The sequence below is a fragment of the Rhinatrema bivittatum genome, chromosome 7, assembly GCF_901001135.1.
Source record: "Rhinatrema bivittatum chromosome 7, aRhiBiv1.1, whole genome shotgun sequence".
Classification (NCBI taxonomy): Eukaryota; Metazoa; Chordata; class Amphibia; order Gymnophiona; family Rhinatrematidae; genus Rhinatrema; species Rhinatrema bivittatum.
The window spans coordinates 102606135-102627499 of NC_042621.1; the positions used below are offsets into that span (position 1 = coordinate 102606135).

The window sequence follows — 21365 nt, forward strand, 5'->3', positions numbered from 1 at the left end:
GCTACGGTGTGACATGAACTCGGATGGAAGAAGTTTGTAGCCCAGACTCCGACAGGGACAAGAGGTAGTCTAGGAATTTCATTGTAGGGGAGGTAAAAGGATCTAATTCCTTTGATCTGCACCACAAGGAAAACCTCTTCCATTTGGAACAATAAGATTTCCTGGTGGAAGGCTTTCGTGAAGCTATGAGGACATGGGAAACATTGTCTGAGAGATTGAGAGATTGTAGAATCAGCCTCTCAACATCCACGCTGTCAGAGACAGGGTGTGGAGGTTCGGATGACACAGTTGACCGTCGTTCTGAGATATTAGAGACGAATGTGTGAACGGACTGAGAGGTCGCGAAGCATGGGGAACCACACCTGGAGCGACCAATAAGGGGCTATGAGGATCATGGAGCCCTTGTCCTGGCGTAACTTCACGAGAGTCTTGCTGATGAGTGGAAGTGAAGGGTATGCGTACAGGAGACCCCTTGACCACAAGAGGATGAAGGCATCTTTGGAGGGTGTCCTGTAACTGTAATGTAGTGTATAGAAGTTCTCCACTTTGTGATAGTGAACTGACGCAAAGAGATCTATGCCTGGATATCCCCACTGCTGGAAGAGTTTGTTCGCCACAATGGGGTTCAGAGACCAATCACGGGGATGGAAGGTGCGACTGAGTTTGTACGCAAGCACATTGTCCACGCCAGCCAGGTAGGTTGCTCTCAGTAGCATGGAGTGTGAGAGAGCCCAGGCCCAGATTTGAGCCACTTCCTGACACAGCATGTATGAACCTGTCCCTCCCTGTTTATTGACGCACCACATCGCCACTTGGTTGTCCTTCTGGATGAGGATTGTCTTGTTGGACAGGCAATCCTTGAAGGCTATCAGAGCATATCTGATTGCCCTGAGCTCCAGAAAATTTATTTGATGGCCTGAGTCTGCAGGTGATCAATATGGGCTCCCCAACAGAGAGTGGACACATCGGTTGTTAGCGCGATCTGTGGTTCTGGGGTTTGAAAAGGCAGGCCTTTGGTCAGATTGGACTCCTGAACCCACCAAGCTAGGGAGAGAAGAAGCTGTCTGGTGACATGGAGAAGATAGGACACTGGATGGTGGGCCTGAGACCATTGAGACTTTAATATCCACTGTGTGACTCTCATGGCCAAGCGAGCCATTGGTGTAACATGTACCGAAGGCGCCATGTGATCCAGCAAGGTAAGAAAATGACTAGCCGTGGTTACCTTGCGGGTCTGTACAGCATTTGCAAGAATTGCAGAGAGTGAGCGCGATCTTTTGGCAGAAAGGCTTTTGCCTGGATAGTGTCAAAGTCCGCTCCAATGAAGGAGAGGATCTGGGACGGGTTCAGATTGGACTTGGGATAATTGACTAGAAATCCCAATGACAGTAGGAGCTGGAGGGAGTGGGAAACTGCATCCGCTGATGGGACCCGTAGCAACCAATTGTCTAGATAAGGGTAGACATGGGTGCCGAGGCTACTACTGCCAGGCATTTCGTGAAGACACGAGGTGCTGATGCTAGGCCGAACGGCATCCGACCAGGAAGCATAGGTATTGTCTGTGAGACAGGATGATTGTTATGTGCGTATATGCATCTTGCAGATCCAGAGAGCAAAACCAATCTCCCTGCTGAAGAAGAGGGAGTAGGGAGCCTAAGGTTACCATTCTGAACTTTTCCTTTCGTATATGCTTGTTCAGTGCCCGAAGATCTAAGATGGGACGAACTCCCCCTGATTTTTTTGGTATTAGAAAATACCGGGAGTAGAAACCCTTTCCCCTTTGTAGAGTGGGAACTGCTTCTATGGCATTGGACCGAAGGAGGGAGTTTAATTCTTCCTCTAGAGGTGGAGAGTTGTCGGAGAGACTCCACCCCGGCCAAGGTGGAGAGTCTGCCGGTATCGAAAGGAAGTTCAGATGGTAACCGTGAGCCACCACCGACAAGACCCACTGATCCGTGGTGATGATACCCACGTGTTGAAGTGGCAAAGGCGGCCGCCTACTGGCAAAGATGGTAGAGGCGGAAGATGAGGATTGCTCTCTTATAGTAAGTCAAAAACCAGAACCTGGACCAGGCTACCGAGTTGGTTGTGCTTTTTGTGGCCTGGTTTGACGGGCTTGACCTTTTTGATCAGGTCTAGTTGGTCGCACCCGGGATGGAGGAGGATAGTACTTATGGGCTTTAAAGGTGGTCCTCTTTGCCTCTCTTCTGAATGGCTATTTAGAAGCAGAGGAATAATCTGAGGGACTGAAGAGAGTTGTCGCAAAGTTTCATGGTGATCTTTGAGCTGTGCAACGGTCTCTTGTATTTTATCACTGAATAAATTATCTCCAGGGGAGGTCTGCCAACCTTTCCTGTACCTTGGGACGTAGGTCAGAAGACTTCAGCCACGCCCACCTCCTGGCACTTATACCGGCAGCTGAAACTCTGTAGGCCGTGTCAAATATATCATAAGCCGCTCTCACCTCAAATCTTCCAGCATCAAGGCCTTTCTTGAGAATGGAACTCATCTGGTCCTGGAACTGTTCTGGTAGGGTTTCAGAGAAATCCTGCAACTGTTTAAGGATATTCCTGGAATATTGTGTCATATAAAATTGATAGGCCACAATACGGGAAATGAGCATGGACCCATGGAAGATCCAGCGTCCTAAAGAGTCAAAGAACTGATCCTTTCCAGGAGGTGTGCAGGAATGTGGCCTAGGTCTTCTGGCCTTTTTCTGGGCAGATTAGACTACCACAGAGTGGTGAGAGAGCTGGGTCTTCTGGAACTCCGGTGCTGACCGCACTAAGTAAGTTGCATCAGTCTTTCGGTTCACTGGGGGAACCGTACCAGGATGCTCCCAGGTGCGGTGGAGAAGCTCAAGGAGAACATCATGGACAGGTATGGACATAACCTCCTAAGGTGGATCAATAAACTGGAGGACTTCTAACATCTGATGCCTGGAGTCCTCCTCTGCCTGAAGTTTGAACGGGATGGTCTCTGCCATTTCTTTTATAAAACTAATGAAAGAAAGATCTTCAGGAGGGAATAAGTCTTCTTTCTTGTGGAGGACTTGGTTCCGATGGAATATCAGAGTCTTGAGAATCTGAAGTCATCGGTCCAAGGCTGATATGGCTGATCACCCGCGTCAGATGGACCTCCAGACGGTAGCAGAAGACCTACTCCAGCCGGAGTAGGATGAGGCAGCGATGGAATCGGAGGATGCATCTGTGGCATCGATAGAGGCACTGCAAGGGGCGGTGCAGCACAGAATGCAGCGGAGGCACCGCTGGGATCGGTGACTCCAGCGAACGCCTCGGTGGAGCGACTCCTGATGGCCCCGGAATCGGGTCGGGCCTCGATGAACCCTCTTCCTCCAATGATAGAGGAATCTGTGTCGATGGACAATGAAGTATCAGTGTTTTCCCTGGTGCCGGTGGAAGTGCACCGATGAGTAGATCTAGTCTGTCCAGTAATGGAGCGAGCATTGGGGGCATCTGTTCCAGAACCGTGCTCGAGTCTGTGGCGGTGTTGGTGGTGCCGGAGCTGGAAGTCCTTGCAGGGCGTGCACCACTGCCTCCTGAACCATCCTGTTCAGTTCCACACGGAATGCTGGTGTTTGGAAGACCAGTTCCGGAGTTGGAGGCTAGAGAGGCTATGCCAGAGGGTCCACAATAACATGTGGAGTCTTGGCTCCCAGCACCAATAAAGGCGGGGAACACCTTGGTGTCCCAGGCACGAGGGAGGATGAAGGCTCCACCATGCGGGATTTCTTCCTCGGTGGCTCCATCAAAATAGATGTCGATGCCGATGTCGAGGCCACCAGCACACCCGGATCGGAGGGTGGAGTCTTCCGATGACGGCGGCGATGTTTTTCCCGGTGGTCAGTCTTGCTCTTGTCCAGTGCCAAGGACAAAGAGGCAGATATCTTTGAAGCTGACCGGGAAACATCGGAGTCTGACTGGTGCCGTGGCTTGGCGGGCGACGGTGTCGAAGACGTGGAGTCCTTCGATGGCGTGAGTTGTTTGGAAGAAAAGAGAAACGCCATCTTTTCCAAATGGGCCCGGCAGCCCTTCAGAGTCATTTGGGCACACTCGGTACACGAGTCGACATCGTGAGCAGGGCCCAAACAAACACACATACCTGGTGCGGGTCGGTGATGGACATTGTCAAAGGACAGTCGGGGCACCTGCGAAAACCCGTTGCCATCGTGAGAGAAAAATGTTAGGCCGGAGCATGGTCGGTGACCGTAGGCCTAAGAAGGAAAAAACCTGTTGGTAACCGACCGAAAAGAAAGAGGTAATGCTTACCTTATCGAAAAACGGGTACAGACATCGAAAGGGTGACCCCAATGGGGTAAAGCTTGTGAAAGTTTTGAAATTTCCGTGAGGAAATAATTCCTGTCAGGAATTAAGTAAGAGCGCCTGAATCCGCGAGGCTATTGCTGTGCTGAAAAAAAAAGAGACTGAAGGGGGGACCCCTTCTGGGTGCAGGATTAGTGGCATGCTCAGTGTGCCAAGTCAAAGTTCTAGAAACTTTGACAAAAGTGTTCCGTGATTGGGCTCCATCCTGATGATGTCACCCATATGTGAGGACTACCATCCTGCTTGTCCTATGAGAACCCATGAAACAGAAGGTTTTTGAAACTGGAGGCTTACGTGCCACAACCCTCTATACATTTTGATATCCATGAATGAAACAAGATCAGAATTCTGACCCAATAACGGAAGGGAGAATAAGTATTGATGTATTAGACAAAAGGAAAATAGAGCCTACTTGGCACCAGGATGAAAATATCTTCCATTAAAACCTGTACAACCCTCAGATGTATGACTTCCTAGCCAAAAGGATAATGACCTTCACCTCTTTGGACAGCAAAAAAGAGGAGACTAGCAAGCGCTCAACATCCTTGCCATCAAATTTTGAGGAAAGGTTTGGGAGGTATAGCAATTTTACTCCCGTGTTAGCAGCAAGGGCTTGACTCCCAGAGGAAATCGGAAAGTGGATCAACAACTGGATGAGATAGGAGAAACCACACCTTGACTAAGTCATGCTGGGACAATGAGGAAAAGTCTTGCCCAATCCTAGGGCAATTCCTGCCAATAACTACAGTTGCCGAATCCTAGGGCAATTCCTGCCAATAACTACAGTTGCGGAAATACATTCAGCAGGTCTGCATCCCACATTAGCTTAGAAGCAATTGGAGTGGACCTGGATTTCTCCATAGGATGGAACAAAATTTTTCAACTTCATTGTTGCTTTCCAATGCAACAATTCTGTGGCTGACTTGTCCTGCTGACAACAAGAATACCTGTTATAGATAAGCAATTTTGCTTAACTTTGAATAAGTTCTGATTAAAGGTATTTTACTTTTGACATTAATGTCACTACTTGGTTAGTGCAGGCAAACATTTGCTGCCACTGTGAAGCCTTGTCCCTGTGAAGGTTTCATTTCTACTTGATAACTTTCGAGAGAAAAAAAAAAAAGAGAGAAGCAGAAGGGGAAAGGTGATTGAAGTGAAAATGGGAAAAATAGGGGACAGAATCTAATGGGGGAGACTGGAAGGGAAGGTTTGTATAGAATAAAGGGCTGCTCCTGCATTTGTTACCAGATACATGCAAGTTCTAATTCTGCTTTTATACTTACTATTGGGGTACATGGCCTTTCTGTTTGGAATTGTATTCTTCCTGCTTTTTCTGTTTCTGCTTCAGTACTTCTGTCAGTGTCTGCAGGGACTGGGAACGTCTCATCTGTACCCTCTTTGCATTCTGTGCATTATGGCATACAAAGTCAATACTCTTGCCTTTAATCTGCATCTAAAGATGAGAAAGAAGAGAGCATAGTGTTAAAGACAGAATGGCCATCCTTCTTTCAGAATCCTCCGTTTCCATCAGAGGGCTGTATATACTGTAAAATGAGAAGAACCGGGCTGCTAATCTAATAAAGTAATACTTGAGAATTGCCATTCTCCTTTTAAAAGCAATCTCTTCCTCTTGCTCTCTGCTGGCACTGTGCCTGAGCCACCAGCATATCCAAAGCCCCCTGGTGCAACTGTTATTCAAGAATCCCTCTACTAACCTTACAGCTTTCACTTTGCATTCGCATCCCTCAGTGAATCAGATGATGGCTCATTAAAATTAGCTAATTCATAAACAGGTAGGCCATTCTCTCCATACACTAATAACATGTTGAGATTTTGGGGCCTGTTGAGGTAGCCAGTGGACCTGGGTGTGGTTGTCTGAGATTGATGCCACTACCACCAGGTTCTGTCCATTTATAAAACTATTGTACTTTGTAGCCACATGTACAGCTTTCACAAGCCATACAAGCCCCTGATAAGCTGCACTGAGAACATTAAAGGCACAGTGATAAGTAGCTCTGTTTTTACTGGCTTTTTCCACTGGCTGCGGTCAGTGATCTAGGATTGAGGCGATTTACAGCCCAAGGAGTATTCTACCTTAAGGCAGAATTACAGCTAGAGGAGTCCTGGCCCAAAGCAGGATTATGATCTCTGGAGAACTCCCAGCTCGACCAGCCCTTTTATGGGGTGAATTTCTAAAGCAATTTATGGACATAAAATCCAGTTTTATGCATATAAAATAATCCAGAACTCAATGCATGTAAAGGTATGCATATCACTAAATTTTGTGCATATTTCTGGGGGGTGGAATTGGGCCTTGTGCACATACTTTTTATTTAAAAAATGAATGGGCATAAAATAACCCACACAAGTTAACATGCATACCAGAGCACTTGTCTGGGAATTTTCAAAGCAAATTTATGCATAAAAGTTACACGTAGACTTTACCCTTATCTACAGAATTATAAAATTACCCTCTACATGTGCTCACCTGTGGGTCTCCATTGGCATCTGTTAGAGGACTCTCTGTTTGCAGAAAAAACCCCTGTCCGTGAGTGATTTAGGGACAATGACCGTTTGGGCTGAATGCCAGAGCCACAGCGGGAATAAGCTTTCAGGAACTTATGTGATTCCAGGTTGGAAGGTAGAGAGCTTTCCTGTTAAGTGATAAAATTTGAACATAGTTACTTAAAGAGAAATAAAAAAGCATTGCAGGGTATCCTGGGGTCTTCAGAAATGGAACCAGAAAGTAAACTGAGAAGACTTAGTAGGCCTTACCATCCTCTTCTGCTGTCATATTATATGTTTTTATGATTAGAATAATTTAGCTGGATAAGACTTATCCAGCTAAGTAGCAATTTGTACACGGATATTCAGAAGCATATTTTTAAATAATGAGGCCCTCATCTTTACCTTACAAACACTGATCAAGAAACATGTAAAGAACACCTCATCAGGGAGATATTTGCATGTTTTATTGACTTTACAAAGCCTTCAACCCTGGCCTCAACTTTAAACTACTACAAACTAGAACTATACCATAATTAAATCCATGTATTCATCCATCAGCAGACAAAAAGCTTTAGACATGAATGATGAATGAGACAGAGATCTCAACATCTACATCAATGATCTCCCTACAGTACTAGAAAGCTCCTCAGCTAAAACTAAATGACTTAAATGGTTGCTATATGCAGATAATTTAGTCATTTTGACCCTCACCGTGGAAGGTTTACAAGAGGATTTAAACCTGCTACAGTCTACAACTAAACCTGGAGAAAACAAAAATTATGATTTTCCAGAAAAGGCCAAAAAATGTCCAACACAAATTTAAATAATTCCTAAATAAAGAAGTTGAGCATACCTTAGGCTATACATACCTTGGCTTGAGAGTTTTAAATGGCTATAAAAACACTACAAGAAAAAGTTCTAAGAGCCCTATAAAAATTATTTGATAGTATCACTCAACTATCATTCAAACAATCCTCTTATATGGGAGTGAGGTCCGGGGTCTATCATTAGCCTAAAATTATACAGAATGGACAAGAAGCGCAATAGAAATCCTACAGTTTTATAAATAGACACTCTGTGTCCACAGAAACACATCTAATTATGGATGATGAGCAAAATTAATACACGTTTCCTTTCTACTCACCATACAAAAAAAGAATATTTAAATTCTGGTGTCATCTCAATAACAGCAACACAAACTTCCTCCACATCCAGGCTCTCTGTGAAACACAACCCTGGAAAAAAATGCACTCAACACCTAGGTAGCAAACCTGCCATACCAATCCAGCACTAACACCCAAAACTCAAATTACAACCCTACATACGTAAAGATGGCAATTCAAATATTACAATGTGCCCTAGGACACCAATATACCTCCTATTGAGAGGAGCAGAATAGTAACATAGTAAATGACAACAGAAAAAGACCCAAATGTCCATCCAGTCTGCCCAGCAAGTTGTTTAGGGTAGTAACTGCCACTCTGTGCAGGTTATCCCAGTTATCATAGGTTACCCTTTTCTTCATTTCCATCCTATAGATATTAGGGATCTTCTGTGTTTATCCCATGCTCTTTTGAATTCCATTACTGTTTTTGTTGTCACAACTTCTTCCTGGAGGGCATTCCATGCATCCACCACCCTTTCTGTGAAAAAATATTTTCTGATGTTGTTCCTGAGTCTACCTCCTTGGAGCTTCCTTTAATGTCCCGTAGTTTTACAGCTTTCTTTCCTTTCAAAAAGGTTCAATTTTTGTGCATCATTCCCTTCAGGTATTTTAAAGTTTGTATCATATCTTCCCTGTCCCTCCTTTCCTCCAGGGTATACAAATTTAGGGCCTTCAGTCTCATTTTATAAGTCTTCCAGTGCAGACCCCATACCATTTCAATTGCCTTGGGACCACTTCCTATCTGTATCTATTCTTTGGAAACAGAACAACCTGGATTGTTACAGATCCCTACACAGAAGATACACGCTAGCACAATACCTCACCTCAGTCACAAATACAAAAAGGCAGACTTTCACCAAATACAGAATAAGTGATCACAGACTAGAAATAGAACGATGCAGACAAAAGCTTAACTGGAAGCCCCAGCAGACAGACTGTATGCAATGCAACACAGGAGAAATAGAAACAGAAATGCACTTCCTTCTGTGCAAAATACAAAGGAGATCAGAGATGCACATTTCCCAAAGCTGACAGAGAAAATCCAAGACTTTCTTAAAAAAAAAAAAAAAAAAAAAAAAAGTATAACCCTGGAGGAAAGAGGAGAATTAGCTGCTATAACAGCAAAATATGTGGTATCTTGCCACCAGGCCAGAAATGAAACCTGAAAGGGACAAAAACATCACCTAAACCTGAGACATGTCCTTGATACTGTACCTCTTATTTCACTTACGACCATTTTGTAATTTTTTTCCTTTCTTTTGCTACTTTTTAATTGTAATCATTCTGTATATTACTTTGGCAACACTTGTAAAGCAAGTTTGCTTACCGTAAATGGTGTTCCCTATAAAAAGAAATAGCCATGACACGTGGGTGATGTAATCTGATGGTGCCAAACGGAACTTTTTGTCTAAGCTCATAGAATTTTTGTTCTACTAAGCATGTGCGGGAATTCCTGCTAGGGTGTTACTTCATGAGCTCTAATAATCGACTGAAGGGGCTAAGTCTAGCTAAGTAATCAACTTTCCAGGGAGGTGGATGGGTATTTAACATAGCTAATTCACCTTGCTGTCTACTGAGAACACCATTTATGATAAGCAAACTTGCTTTCTCCATTGATAAATAGGGCTGAATTAGCTATGACATGTGGGACGTCCCAAGTTGAGGGTTGCTGCGGAATGTTTACTGAATAAACAACTTGGAGACCACTGTGGAGAGTGAACTACTGGGTGAAAAGGCTACGCAAAACTGCATGTCCAAATTTACTGTCATTTTTTGATAAATTGTTCTGACAGTAATGGGACTTGAAGGTGTGCACTGATGACCAATTTGCAGCTTTGCAGATGTCTTCAAATAGGTACTGCTCTCATTGATGTGGCCATGGCTCTCACTTGATGAAACTTTAAGATAGTCTGTGATCCAGATGCCTGCTAGTGCATAACAATGTGTAATACAGTCTGCTAGCCAAGGGGATAATCTTAGTTTGGCTAAGCCCAATTGGTTAGGATTGTAAGAGACAAATAGCTGTGAGGCCTGATGATGTGACTGAGTCCTTTTCCGGTAGTAAGCCAAGGCTCTTTTACAGTCTAAGAAATGAAGGCACTTTTCATCTTCATTCCTTGGTCTTGGATATAAACATAGATAAGAGAATGGCTTGATCAATATGGAAAAAACTGATATCATCTTTGGTAGAAACTTTGGGTGCATGTGAAGCACCACTTTATTGTGGAAGACTTGCATATAGTGACTGCAACTAGGAATACTACTTTCCATGTTAGAAATTTGAGAGAAGCCAACTTCAGTGGTTCAAAAGATAGATTCATTAGTTGTGTCAGAACTACATTCAGGTCCTATGGAACAGAAAGTTTGACCACTGGAGGTTTAGTATGCCATAAGCCTTTCATGAATCTGGATACCAACAGATGAGTGGAGATTGGCCTACCCTCAATTTGAAAGTGATTAGGCTGCTATGGCACCAAAATGAACTCCCACTGATGAACTACTGAGATCCGAGAGAGCAAGTAAGTAGGTCTTTTGGTTTGCATGCAGATGGGACCAAGGACGTCTGTATACACCAAGATGAGAACCATTGCCATTTAAAACCATAAGCTCTCCTAATAGATGGTTTGTTGGCAGATACTATTATATCATCACCCTATGTGGGTAAGTGTGATCACTGAGCATTCAATATCCTGCTGTCAGGAGGAGGGAGGGAAAGTTCAGAAAATATAGATATCCTTAAAACAAACTGAAGATAATTCTTTCTCACTCCGCGCATAGTTAAGCTCTGGAATTCATTGCCAGAGGGTGTGGTTACAGCAGTTAGTGTAAGTGGGTTTAAAAAAGGTTTGGATAAGTTCCTAGAGGAAAAATATATAAACTGCTATTAATTAATAAGCAATAGTAGCTCGTAATTTATTTAATGTTTGGGTACTTGCCAGATACTTGTGTCTTGGATTGGCCACTGCTGGAAACAGGATGGGCTTGATGGACCCTTGGTCTGACCCAGTATGGCATATCTTATGCTCTTATGTTATGTTCTTCCTCTTGAGTTAGTAACAATGGATCTGCCCTGAGATGGATTGGAAGGGTGCTATACAGTGTACCGGGTATGCAAATCAAACTTGGCTGGGCCATGCTGGAGCAATGAAAATCATCCAGGTCCAGTCCTCAAGAACTTTGTGCACCATTCTGGCAATCACAATCAAAGGAATCATTGGAATAGCGTATGTGAGATCTCCATTCCAAATGAGCATAAAAGCATCCCGAGTGGATATGAGTTCGCTGGGAAGAACGAAGCAAAATTTTTACACTTTTCTGTTTTCCTCTGATGCTAGACGTCCCCATAGACTGAACAGTCTGTCTGCAGTTGATTGTTGCATGGACCATTTGTGTGGGAGAAATACTCTGCTGAGGCAATCTCCAGAATATGCTTAAGTACTGGAAATCCTGGGAAGGTAGGTTGCTTGCAGGACAATTTGATGTTTGCATGCCAATTCCCATATTTTTTTTGCTTCTGCAGAGGGTCCATGACCCCATGCCACCTTGTTTTTCATGTGGTTGTTGGTTTGAAAAAGAATGTTCTTTCCCATGAAAGTTGTCAGAGTATCTGATTACTTGTAGTTCTAGGAGGTTGATCAGAAATTGTCTATAAACAAATAAGTCCCTTGAGTTTGGAAGATGCCTGACTTGGTTTCCCATCCTTTTGTGGAGACATCTGTCATTAATACTACTTGGTGAGGAAGCAAACAAAGTGGTGCCACCTCTTGGAGGATGAAGGATTGTAACCACCACCAAAGCACCTGTTTCATTTCCTGCGAGACATCCGTCAAGATAGTCAAGTGCTGAATTAATAGGTCCAACTGGGAGCAGAGGCTCCACTGTAGGAGTCACATATGAAGGCAGATCTATATGAACTGCTGCTGCCATGTATTCCAGAATGACAAAAATATCCCTAGCTGTTGTCTGATCTGCATTCAGCCATAGATATACAAGGATACAGAGTGTGTTCATCCAGGCTGATGGGGAGGAAAGATTTTTCTTGCCGGAAATCTATTCATGCTTCTATGAATGTTAATCTCTGAGTGGAACTAGAATCGATTTTTTGAAGTTCAGGAAGTCTAATGACTGTAGGAGTTGAATTGACTTCCGCAAGGAGGTGAAAACACCTTCCTGAGAAGTCACTATCACTAGCCAGTCGATTAGATAAAGGAAGACCTGGGTGTCTTGACAACGAAGGTGTACTAGTACTACAGCTAGAAATTTGTTGAAGACCCTTGGTGATATTGATAGCCCGAAGGGGAATACTTTGTACTGGTAATGAGAGTCCACCATAAAGTGTAGACAATGCCAGTGGGAAGTATGGATAGGTATGAGCTAAAGTGCTCTTCAAACCCAGAGGACAAATCTGGATGTCGGGAAGAACTGTTTAAAGAGAGTTGAATTTCTCCCAGAACAGATTCTTGTTCAAGCTTATTAAATCCAGGATAGGTCTTAATCCCCCAGTTTTCTTGGGAATAAGGTCATAGTGGGGTAGAAACCCCTGCCATGTTGATGGGGTGGAACAGATTCTGTTGCTCGTTGACTGTGAATCAACTCCACCTCCAGGGAAGCTAACCAAATTAGTAGTGCAGTAATAATGGGAGATTTCAATTACCCCAATATTGTCTAGGTAAATGTAACATCAGGACATGCTAGAGAGATAAAGTTCCTGGATGGAATAAATGATAGTTTTATGGAGCAATTGGTTCAGGAACAGATGAGAGAGGGAGCAATTTTATATCTAGTTCTCAGTGGAGGGCAGGATTTGGTGAGAGAGGTAATGGTGGTGGGGCTGCTTGGCAATGGTGATCATAATATGATCAAATGTGAATTAATAACTGGAAGGGGGACACTAAGCAAATCCATGGCTCTAGCACTAAATTTTCAAAAGGGAAATTTTGATAAAATGAGAAAAATAGTTAGAAAAAAAACGGAGAGGAGCAGCTACAGAGGTAAAAAGTGTGCAAGAGGCATGGACATTGTTAAAAAAAAAACCCAAACCATCCTGTAAGCACAGTCCAGATGTATTCCACGCATTTAGAAAGGTGTAAAGAAGGCATAACTATTACCGGCATGGTTATAAGGTGAGGTGAAAGAGGCTATTTTAGCCAAAAGATCTTCATTCAAAAATTGGAAGAAGGATCCAACAGAAGAAAAGAGGATAAAGCATAAGCGTTGGCAAGTTAAATGTAAGATATTGATAAGACAGGCTAAGAAAGAATTTGAAATTATGTTGTCCGTAGAAGCAAAAACTCACAGTAATAACTTTTAAAAATATTTCCAAAGCAGAAAGCCTGCGAGGGAGTCAGGTGGACCTTTACATGATGGAAGGGTTAAAGGAGCACTTAGAGAAGATAAGGCTATCGCGGAAAGATTAAACGATTTCTTTGCTTCAGTGTTTAAGGAACAGGATGTTGGGGAGATACCCATTCCGGAGAAGGTTTTCATGGGTAATGATTCAGATGGACTGAACCAAATCACGGTGAACCTAGAAGATGTGGTAGGCCTGATTGATAAACCGAAGAGTAGTAAATCACCTGGACCGGATGGTATACGCCCCAGGGGTCTGAAGGAACTAAAAAATGAAATTTCAGATCTATTAGTTAAAATTTGTAAACTCTCATTAAAATCATCCATTGTACTTGAAGACTGGAGGGTGGCTAATATAACCCCAATATTTAAAAAAGGCTCCAGGGGTGATATGGGAAACTACAGACCAGTTAGCCTGAATTTAGTGCCAGGAAAAAGAGTGGAAAGTGTTCTAAAGATCAAAATCACAGAACATTTAGAAAGACATGGTTTAATGAAACAAAGCCAGCATGGATTTACTCAAGGCAAGTCTTGCCTCATAAATCTGCTTCACTTTTTTAAGGGGTTAATAAACATGTAGATAAAGGTTAACTGGTAGAAGCAGTGTATTTGGATTTTCAGAAGGCATTTGACAAAGTTCCTCATGAGAGGCTTCTAAGAAAAGTAAAAAGTCATGGGATAGGTGGCGATGTCCTTTCGTGGAATACAAACTGGTTAAAAAACAGGAAACAGAGAGTAGGATTAAATGGATGATTTTCTCAGTGGAGGGGGGTGGGCAGTGGAGTGCCTCAGGGATCTATACTGGGATACTTACTTTTCTATATATTTATAAATGATCTGGAAAAGAATACGATAAGTGAGGTAATCAAATTTGCAGATGATAAAAATTATTCAGAGTAGTTAAATCACAAGCAGATTGTGATAAATTGCAGGAGGACCTTGTGAGACTGGAAAATTGGGCATCCAAATGGCAGATTAAATTTAATGTGAATAAGTGCAAGGTGATGCATATAAGGAAAAATAACCCATGCTGTAGTTACACGATGTTAGGTTCCATATTAGGAGTTACCAACCAGGAAAGAGATCTAAGTGTCACAGTGAAATCGTTGGCACAGTGTGCTGCAGCAGTCAAAAAAAGAGAACAGAATGTTAGGAATTATTAGGAAGGGAATGGTGAATAAAATGGAAAATATCATAATGCCTCTGTATTGCTCTATGGTGAGACCGCATCTTGAATATTGTGTACAATTCTGGTCGCCGCATCTCAAAAAAGATATAGTTGCGATGGAGAAGGTACAGAGAAGGGCAAACAAAATGATAAAGGGGATGGAACAGCTCCCCTATGAGGAAAGACTAAAAAGGTTAGGGCTGTTCAGCTTGGAGAAGAGAAGGCTGAGGGGGGATATGATAGAGGTGTTTAAAATCATGAGAGGTCTAAAACGGGTAAATGTGAATCAGTTATTTAATCTTTCGGATAATAGAAAGACTAGGGGGCACTACATGAAGTTAGCATGTGGCACATTTAAAACTAATCGGAGAAAATTCTTTTTCACTCAGTGCACAATTAAAACTCTAGAATTTGTTGCCAGGGGATGTGGGTAGTGCAGTTAGTGTAGCTGGGTTTAAAAAAGGTTTGGAGAAGATCTTGGAGAAGTCCATTACCTGCTATTAATCAAATTGACTTAGAAAATAGCCACTGCTATTACTAGCATCAGTAGCATGGGATATAATTTAAAACGGTGAAGGATTTCAAAGGGGCATGAGATAAACATGGTGGATCCCTAAAGGCTAGAGGATGGGAAAAAGTAAAGCTTATCCGGCACGGTGCAGCAGTTACTACCCTTAACAGAAACGTGGGGATAACCTGCAAGAAGCGGCAGTTACTTAGTTTTTGGGTGCTTGCCAGGTACTTGTAGCCTGGATTGGCCACTGTTGGAAACAGGATGCTGGGCTTGATCTGGGCTTGGTCTGACCCAGTATGGCAATTTCTTATGTTCTGATAAAGAGCAGGCAGTTGTGTCAAACGCTTTATAAACTGACCAAATTAGATGGTGTATGCACTCTTCCACATCTGGAAATGGTTGTGGATATGCTGAGGCAGTATCACCAGCTTTTGCATGTAATCAAGTAAGCACTGACCCATGTAGAATTGATGAGCAGAAATTCATGCACTTAGGATGGAGATGTGGAATACATTCTTACTAAAATTGTCTAGTAACTTGGGATCCTTTCCTGGTCAAGTGTTGGAAAATATTGTCTTCTTGGCTCTTTTAAGAGCTGATTCTACCATTACTGATTGATGAGGTAGCTGTACTACTCCATATCCTGGAGATTTTTGTACTCTGTATTTGAGGTCTAGTTTCCTTGATACTGAGGCATAGGAAATCAGATTTTCCCACATTCTTGTTTGTAGCTCCTGCAGAATATCATGGACTGGAATGGCTACTGGCTCAGATGTAGTCTCTAGAATTTGAAGAAGGCTGAAGATTTTTGCATGAGGATCCCTGTCTTAATGAACATTGACTTTGAGTGCTGTACCCAACGTCCACAAATCTGGAATAAAAATAAGTCCTCCAGCAGAGACAAGTGTTCTGAAGGCTCAGGTAGAGGATTGAAGGATATCCCCTGTTGAACCCTCTTCAGATCAGAGGGGAGAGAGAACCTAATCCAGGATCCCAATGATGAATTGGGAGACTGAGGAGGGGACCTTGGTCACCTCAGAGGTGTGAACCTTCTCAGACTGGCTGGACTCTGATACAAGCAAGCGCTAGGACTAGACCATCTCATGGGGAATCTATTGGAGTGACCACTTTAAGTGGGGAAAATGGGACCCTTCATAGGAATACATTTGATTTCTTGTAAAGGCAAAGTTATAGATTACCCTGCTTATCCTTAGAAGCCAGAGAGATAAAGAAAGTTTTCACTAATTCTGTCACTTGGTCTCAGGGCTGACGTGTTCTTTGGCCAGGTGTTGGAGGTGGAACATCATCTTCTGATACCTAGATGGAATCCTTTTGCACCTCCTCTGGACTTTGCAAGTTCTGCACGAGTCCAGTTCAAAATTAAGGGGACTACTGAACAAATGGGATCTAGGATATCTAGACAAAGGCCTTTTCCAACAATCTGTATGGTGACATTGTTCAGGTGTGGTAAGTGTATTATATCATCTTCTGCTCCAGACAATCCACCTCTCCATATGGGAGTTACTGGCCAAGTAGCTGTTAGCAATCTGTTATTGATCACGCGGCCAAGGGGCGGAGTTAGCAATCTGTTGTGAATCTGCTAAGGAGTTAGCAATCTGTTATGGATCACCTCCTCCAGAGGGGAGGAACTAGCAATCTAATACTCCGTAGACGGGGTCAATGATCTCTTGTGGGTTGGCTCCCACAGTGTGGCAGTCTGTATGATACCGCTCTAATAGTGTAAGGAATAAACACTTAGTGGAAATTGGTGAATCCTTGGGCCAATGGCAGCGCCCCCAGGAGGATATCCTGAGAGGGACCACCGGCTAGGCTGGAGTATGGAGACAAACACAGATAGTTCTTTATTAGACAGGAAGCAGAACCACCAGAGGTGGCAGTAGTGAGTTGATGTGCCCGGCAGGGCTGAAATCTCTCAGATACTGAAACTGCGATCTCTGGGTTGCTGAGCTGTAGGGAGAGACTATAGGTAGTGAGTAGACAGGATATGCAGAATACATAACCAGTAGTAGATGATACACTCACAATTGTAGATATCTGTAATGGCTTCTATGCAACAGAGAGTTTTCAGTATATTCAGGAACAGAAGCCGTAGGCGAGTACTGGTTCCTATATGCAGTCTGGAATAAGAACTCACAATATCTGTGTATGAGTTGGCTTCTGGAATAGAAGAAAGTCTTTGGAGAGTTTTAGGAACATAGGCCCTTGTGGAGCGAGTACCGGTTCCTATCTGCAATATGAAATAGTAATGTACCAGAATTAGGTATGCGATAGCTTCTGAGATAGAATAGAGTCTGTGAAGGGTTTTAGGAACATGGGCCCTCGTAGAGCGAGTACTGGTTCCTATCTGCAATAGTAACTCACGATCTCCGTACCTGCAATAACGTCTTAGACAGAAGGGAGTCTTCAGAGATTAGGAACATAGGCCCTCATGGAGTGAGTACCGATTCTTATCTGTAATAGAACTCATAGTCTTCACGTCTGCGATCGCTTCCAGGCAGTAAGGAGTCTTCTGAGCATTCAGGGACATAGGCCTTCAAAGAGCGAGTACCGGATCCCGTCTTAGCAGTCTGAAATCAAGAAGAGAGAGCGGGGCCCCCGAGGAGCAGGTACCCCTTGGTAAGTTTGTGGAGGCAGAGCAGCAGAGAAGTTTCCTCCTTGCTAACTCGATTCGAAGTAGCAAACGAAGACCTTTTAAGTTTGAAGCGGATGATGTCACTATGGGGGGACGCCCCCGAGGTTCACGCCCTTGCCGGTACAAACTCTGGAGCGTGCGCCCTTACATCATCAGGAACATGGCGGATCCGCAGTGTCAGGCCAGCCTGGGGATTCCGGGAAGAAGTGGCGAGGAGAAGCCGCGGCAGCATCTGGCCGTCAGAGCCAAAGGGAGTCGCCACAAAGGTAGGGAGGGTGGAGCGAGGGTGAGAACAGGCACAAAAGCAACAGTAGCAAACAGCTGAGTCAGTAGCAATGCGGCCTGGTGCGTTGATGATGGAGTAATCTGTTCCAATACTCAGACATTAATGGCACTGATGCTTGATAAATTGCATGCTAAGTGAGTCGAGGACTTGTGCATCTATTGTGCCATTGCTTTATACTTCAATGAAACCCTATGTGTCGGCAGTGCTGGGGCTCAATGTGCCAACAGTACTGGGATCAGAGTATGCTCAGAGTATGTTGGCTTCATCAAAGTGCCAATCAATGCTATTTGAGTGCCTGATGCACCTCCGGCTCCTCAGAGCATTTCTTTTACTTAATTTTAGATTTGCTAGACCCAAGGACTCTCTCTACTCCACTAACGGGGAAGATCTCTCAGGGGAGTTCCTACTCAACTCTACAACCTGGGAGCATGAAGAGATCCTAACCCAGGAGAAGGATAGACTGCAGCTCCTCAGAATCTTATCCAGTTCCTCCATTTTCCAAGCTTTGGACTTTTGATCGCAGAGACGTGTGGCCGCAATGATAAACAGTTTGCCTGGTAATGGTCCGGGTCCATGGTAGTGGTAACAGAGATAATGCTGTTGGTAATGGACATCTTTCTATCACATACAGTCTTTGAAACCACTCACTGTGGGCTTCTTGGATCTAGACATTCTGTGAAGAAAGCAGAGTTGCTTACCTGTTACATGTCCTCTTTGAGGACAGCAGGATGTCAGTCCTCACACATGGGCACAGAAAACTTATGTTAAAGTTTCTAGAATTCTGGCTGAGCCTCTCTGAGTATGCATATCACACAGGGTCCCTTCAGTCTAATAACATATTTATAGGAAAAAACCCATGAAGAGGAAATCCAATTCCATGAGGAGATGGGCGGGTCTCACGAGGACTGACATCCTGTTGTCCTTGGATAATACCTATTACAGGTAAGCAACTCTGCTTTCTGAAAGGACAAGCAGGCTGGCAGTTCTCACACATGAGGGAATCCCTAGCTACAGGTGGTGCCCTGACAAAAAAGGGAGACAACTGCTGCCAACAGGCATCAACAACTATATTTTTGTTGGCAACAGGCCTTTTTGGAAAATATATAAATATCCTAAGGGGCCCACCTGAACAAAAACAACGGGCCCTAGGTGGTAAGAGATGGGGGTTCTACAACTCAACAAGTTCCGAAGGACAGATTGGCCAAACCTGCTGACACATTGACCATCACTGTCCAAACAGTGATGTGAACGAATGGATGGAACTCCCAAGTCGCAGCCTTGCAGATCTTCATGGGGACTGCTCGCAAGTGGGCCCCTGACGCTGCCATGGCTTGGACAGAGTGAGTCTTGACATGACCCACAAAATGCAATCCCACCTGGGCATAACAGAAGGAGATGCAGTCTGCTAGCCAATTGGATAGCATTTGTTTGGCAACGGTGATTCCCAGTTTGCTCTGACCAAAAGCAACAAAAACATGGGTGGACTGTCTATGGACTTTTGCCCACTCCAGATAGAAGACTAAAGCTCTTTTGCAGTCCAAACTGTGCAGGGCTTGTTCACCTTTGTGGACATGAAGCCTGGGAAAAAATGTTGGAAGGATGATGGACTGGTTAAGATGGAAGTCCAAACCACCTTAGGCAGGAACTTAGGGTGTAAAAGCAAGATCACCCTATCATGAAAAAAATTAGTATAAGGTGGATAAGTCACAATGATTCTGCATGCTGAAGTGACTGCCACCAAAATCATGATCTTTCAGGTCAAGTACTTCAGGTCACAGGAGCTCAGTGGCTTGAAAGGAGCTTTCATCAGCTGAGCTAACACCATGTTGAGATCTCAGGATACAATGGGAGACCTTAAGGGGATGCTTCAAATAAAAGTAGGCCCTGTATGAAATGTACAACTATAGGCTGTACGGAGATGGGCTAACCTTCTACACAATGGTGATATGCACTAATTGCATTAAGATGAACGAGGAGTTGGTATTGAGACCAGTGTCAGAGAGATATAGAAGGTAGTCAAGCAGTTTTTGTCTTGAGCAGTAAAAAGGGTCTTTGCTCACACCACATGGAAAACCTTCTCCACTTCAGTCCATAGGACTTTCTAGTGGAAGGCTTTCTGGAAGCTATGAGTACATGAGACACATTCTCTGAGAGGTTGAGGGGTTGCAGGATCAACGTCTCAATATCCAAGCTGTAAGCAAGAAGGCCTGGAGATAGGGATGCTGCAACCTGCCCTGATCCTGAGAGATGATGTTGTGTTTGTGGCATATTGTGGACTCTTGGTCAAAGTGGTGATGGCTCCTCCCACGGGGAGGGGCTCCATGGGGAACCACGATTGGCTAGACTCTAGTAAGCAGACACTGAGGAATGAAAGCTTTATTATACTGCTGTTAAAGAGCTGAATCTTGCCCAAGGAACGGACAGTACTGTAGTCCAGTGATGACACAGTAAGCTCAGACAGTCTCTGTAGTTGATGGTCTCACCCAGATGTAGCAAAGGTGTGGTAGTGTTCCACAGCATGGGATAGGCCATGCACCTGAAGGGTGGGATGAAGAGAGCTGGAGCGTAGAGATCCTCACAGAGTAGCAATGCTGATAACTTCCTTCGGTAGTTGAATGAAGAGAGGGACCAGAGGTCTGAGATGCAGGATACCCTGTGTAGAGTAGGCCCTCGAGGAGCGAGTACCTAGGAGCGTTGAGGGTTCCAGAAAGAAAGCAGACAGGACCCCCGAGGAGCGAGTGTCCTTAAGGTTAGGCAGATTAACCCCGGAGGGTGAATAGAAGCGAGAGGCCCCCAAGGAGCGAGTACCCAGAGCTTCTGTAGGAGCGAGATACCCTGGAGGGTAGTAAGGAATCCAAGCGAGCAGCTTAGAAGCAGTCAGAGTAGCAAAACCGAAGTCCGTACTAACTCATTCAATTGGAGCGGAGCAGAGGTTTAAATACCCGGAGGTACTGATGTCATGTGGTGGGGCTGCCCCCGAGGTTCCCACCATGACGTATTCAAAAACGTAGGAAGCGTGTGCCTCTGTGCCCTAGGAGGCCTCAGGAAGAAGCATGGCGGACGGGGACACCCATGCTGGCTCAGAGACGCCGAGGGTTTCAGCAAACAGCAGCGGAGGCAGCCATTCTTCCAATGGAGGAGGAAAAGGGTAAAAAAGAGGCTAGGCAGAGCGGTCGCAGCCGTCTGAAACAGACGGACGCAACAGATGACAGCTGGGAAGTCCCCAGTCTGATTGGTTTCCGGACAGATAACTCCCGGAGGAGCAGAAACCAAATCTGTCTCGGCCAATGAGGGGCTATGAGGATCATAATCTCTTTGTCCTCCTTGAGCTTCAACAAAGTCTTCGCTACCAGTGGAACGAGAGGATACACATACAGAA

General features: G+C 44.3%; 1 protein-coding gene across 1 annotated transcript in view; it reads right to left on the bottom strand.

The window, feature by feature from the left end:
* ENKD1 (enkurin domain containing 1) overlaps window positions 1-21365 on the bottom strand; it is an 88036-nt gene that overhangs the window by 10769 nt on the left and 55902 nt on the right. Inside the window, exons 5-8 of the mRNA XM_029608835.1 lie at window positions 6909-6997; window positions 6832-6862; window positions 5933-5950; window positions 5627-5796 (exon numbers count right to left, since the gene is read on the bottom strand). Coding sequence (XP_029464695.1) covers window positions 5627-5796; window positions 5933-5950; window positions 6832-6862; window positions 6909-6997 — 308 coding nt within the window. The remainder of the gene's footprint in view (window positions 1-5626; window positions 5797-5932; window positions 5951-6831; window positions 6863-6908; window positions 6998-21365) is intronic.